General features: G+C 57.2%; 1 protein-coding gene across 1 annotated transcript in view; it reads right to left on the bottom strand.

Annotated features, from left to right (window-relative positions):
• Positions 1–28: 28 nt before the first annotated feature.
• Positions 29–2,846, bottom strand: part of NEURL1B (neuralized E3 ubiquitin protein ligase 1B) — a 26,969-nt gene continuing 24,151 nt past the window's right edge. Inside the window, exons 4-5 of the mRNA XM_008055287.2 lie at positions 935–1,060; positions 29–591 (exon numbers count right to left, since the gene is read on the bottom strand). Coding sequence (XP_008053478.1) covers positions 347–591; positions 935–1,060 — 371 coding nt within the window. The 3' untranslated portion in view covers positions 29–346. The remainder of the gene's footprint in view (positions 592–934; positions 1,061–2,846) is intronic.

The following is a 2,846-nucleotide window of genomic DNA, read 5'->3' as shown; positions in this document are numbered from 1 at the left end:
CTCCCCCCCCCCCCGCACCCCCCACATTCAACCCAACCCCGGAAAGAAGCATTGCACAGACAGAGGACGCCGGTTCCCAGCTGAAAGGTTACCGAAGGACAGGGTGATCTGCCAGGCAGTTCCTGAGCTTGCTCAAGAACTTTTTTGGGGCAAAGCACTTTTGAGCCGGAAGCAACCCTGGTGGGCTCAGACCTTCAGGGCCTCATTTCGTGACTGTCACAACTTGCCCACTGCTGGAGAGACAGCCGCTGCCCTCGGACTCCCGGCAGCCGTGGTGGTCACCCAGCCCAGGGGAGGGCTTCAGAAAGCTGACCCTGCTCCGGCCAAGGCCCGATAACGGGCCAGGCTACGGCCTGTAGATCTTAATGACGTCCTTGATGGGCCGCCGGCAGATGGGGCAGCAGGCCCGGGCCTGCCGCTTGAGCCGCAGGCCGCAGCTGTGGCACAGGCACATGTGTCCGCATGTGTAGATGACCGTGTCTACCTCGCCATCGAAGCACACTGTGCACTCGCCGTTCTTGCTGCCTGCCGGCTCCAGTGGGGAGAATGCTGGGGACACCGGGGGGCTCAGCGGGGAGCTGGGGGCTGTCACTGCCAGAAAGGAGAACAGACAGACGGGAATAATGGGCTGGGGGGGGGGCTCTGCTGGAGCAACCCCAGGATGGCAGAACTCCTTGGGGGAACTGGCAGGGGAACAATTTTGGGAGATGCCAATTTTAGTTTGACTTCTGGGTTCTGTATCTTTTTCTACCCTTCTGCCTTCTGCCCAGGCACCAAGATCATTGCCCTCTGTGATGCCCTATCTAGATGGTTCCCTCGCTCCAGTGGGACATACGGCTGTGGGAAGGAGAGGGTGCAGGGGAGAGGCCGCTGGCACAGCTGAGGAGCCAGGCCAGCCACCGGCCCACCCCCACCGGGGTTTGCGTTTTCTTACCCAGGGATGACTCGGACGCCGAGGAGGACTGGTTGACACTGAAGGTCATATCTGAATCACTGTCATCCTGGGAGCCGCTGAGGGACCCTGATGGAGTCGTGGACACAGGACTGGACTGCAGGGTACCTGAGACCCAGAGAGACTCCATTAGGGGCCGTGGGAGGCTGGGCCTGCCCCGCTGAGTCCCTGATTCTTCACCGCTTAGTGCGAGATTCCCCTGGTGTCTAGTGAGAGGCCCGGAGTCGCCTCCCTGGGTTCGCTGAGGACTGCTGAGCTCACACCATGGTGGCGGACGTCTGCTCTTAGCCCACCCTGTCTCCATTCCCATTTCTTCCAGAAACAGCCCTGGGATGTTCCTTGGGGGCACCACTTCACTCTTCCTCCCACCGTTCAGGCCAGGCCAGTAGGAATTTCCACTCCCTGGTCTCAGTGGCAGTTTGGGGAAGGGCATGTCACCCACGCAAAGCCACTGAGGCCCAATTCTGTGATTTTCACCGGAGCTGCCGGGAAAGAGGGGCTTCTTCCACAGAGAGGAGATGCCGTGGCCAGGGCCTGTCTGAGGTGATGCCAACAGTGGCAAGCAGGACTTTGTCCGCCTGATGAAACCCTGATGACAGCCTTTCAACACCTAGATTCAGCTGTTCCTGAATGTGCCCAATAGACTCCCAGACTTTCGAGTTACATGCACCCACAAATTTCCTTTTTTGCTAAGCTGTAAGTTAGGGTAGTTTGGGTGGGGGGAGGGCTGTCACTTGCAGCTACAAGATCCCTGACTACTGGTGTTCAACATGGGTGAGCTTTCTTTCCCAAGCTCGCTGTTGGCTTAGACCATAACAGGCTATTTCTTAGGATGAGCGAGGCCTCTTGCTCTACTTGAGGATGGATGGACAGATAATGGACAATTCATCTTGGGCTGAAATGGTGACTATTTTCTGGAGGTTCCTCAAAAAAGCAAAATCAACCACTGTCGCCCTGCTTGTCTTCTGCCCTCATTCAGACAGGGACACCAATTAAACACGGGGCTTGTCAGGCCATGGTGGGGACATTATATGCCCACATTACTTCATCCTCACGGCCCATGAAGCAGGTATCACTTTCTTTCGACACAGAAGGAAATTGAGGCCCAGGAGAGTGTGTGATTTGTCCAGCAGCTTCAAGGCTGACCAACTAAGTGACTCTGGGACATTCAATCAACCTGAGCTTCAATGTTCTTTTCTGTATAGGAGGATAATGATACTGATTTCATAGGGTCGTCAGAAGGATAACATTCAATGAGGTAACAACACTGGAATTGTCGATGGCTGTTATTATTTGGACACCTTGAGCCACGAAATTGGGCTGTGCTGTCTGGGAAGCCTTCCCCAACCAGCACCCACACTCCACCAAGCTGGGAGAGAAGCCCCTCTGCGGCAGCAGCTATCAAACACGTGCACTCTCCATGCAGGTGGCTAAGCTCCTGGGAGGCACGGTCTGTGTCCAGTCTGTGTCCTATCCTCTGCTGGCCTGACCCTGGAGCCCAGGCCTGGCCCGCATCTGGTGGGTGCTCCCTGCCTATTTGCGGCACGAATGAAGGCAAGAATCATCCCAGCGTAGGATGGCTCAAGCCCCATTCCACTTTCCGTGGACGGCGCTATTCTTATTTCCTCTTTCGTGTGCGGTCGAATTTATTTCCCCGCCACACCTCTGTGCATTACCTGTGTAGAAGTCATGACAAGGGAACTAAAGGTGGCAGCGACATCCGCCGCCTGCACACAGCCTGCCAAGCCCCGAGCCCCGTCGGTCACCACCGGGCGGGTGGCTTAGGGCACGTGGATCCGGAAACCCCACAACAGCATTCCCGGGGCACCGGCCAGAAACGCACGCTCCGGGCGCACCCCGGGCCTACTGAATCCGGGGCTCTGCGGGGGAGCTG

Source organism: Carlito syrichta, unplaced genomic scaffold, assembly GCF_000164805.1.
Source record: "Carlito syrichta isolate Samal-C Ts95f unplaced genomic scaffold, Tarsius_syrichta-2.0.1 Scaffold301812, whole genome shotgun sequence".
Lineage (NCBI taxonomy): Eukaryota > Metazoa > Chordata > Mammalia > Primates > Tarsiidae > Carlito > Carlito syrichta.
The sequence above is the reverse complement of the archived record's forward strand: the minus strand, read 5'-3'. Positions and strand labels throughout refer to the sequence as shown.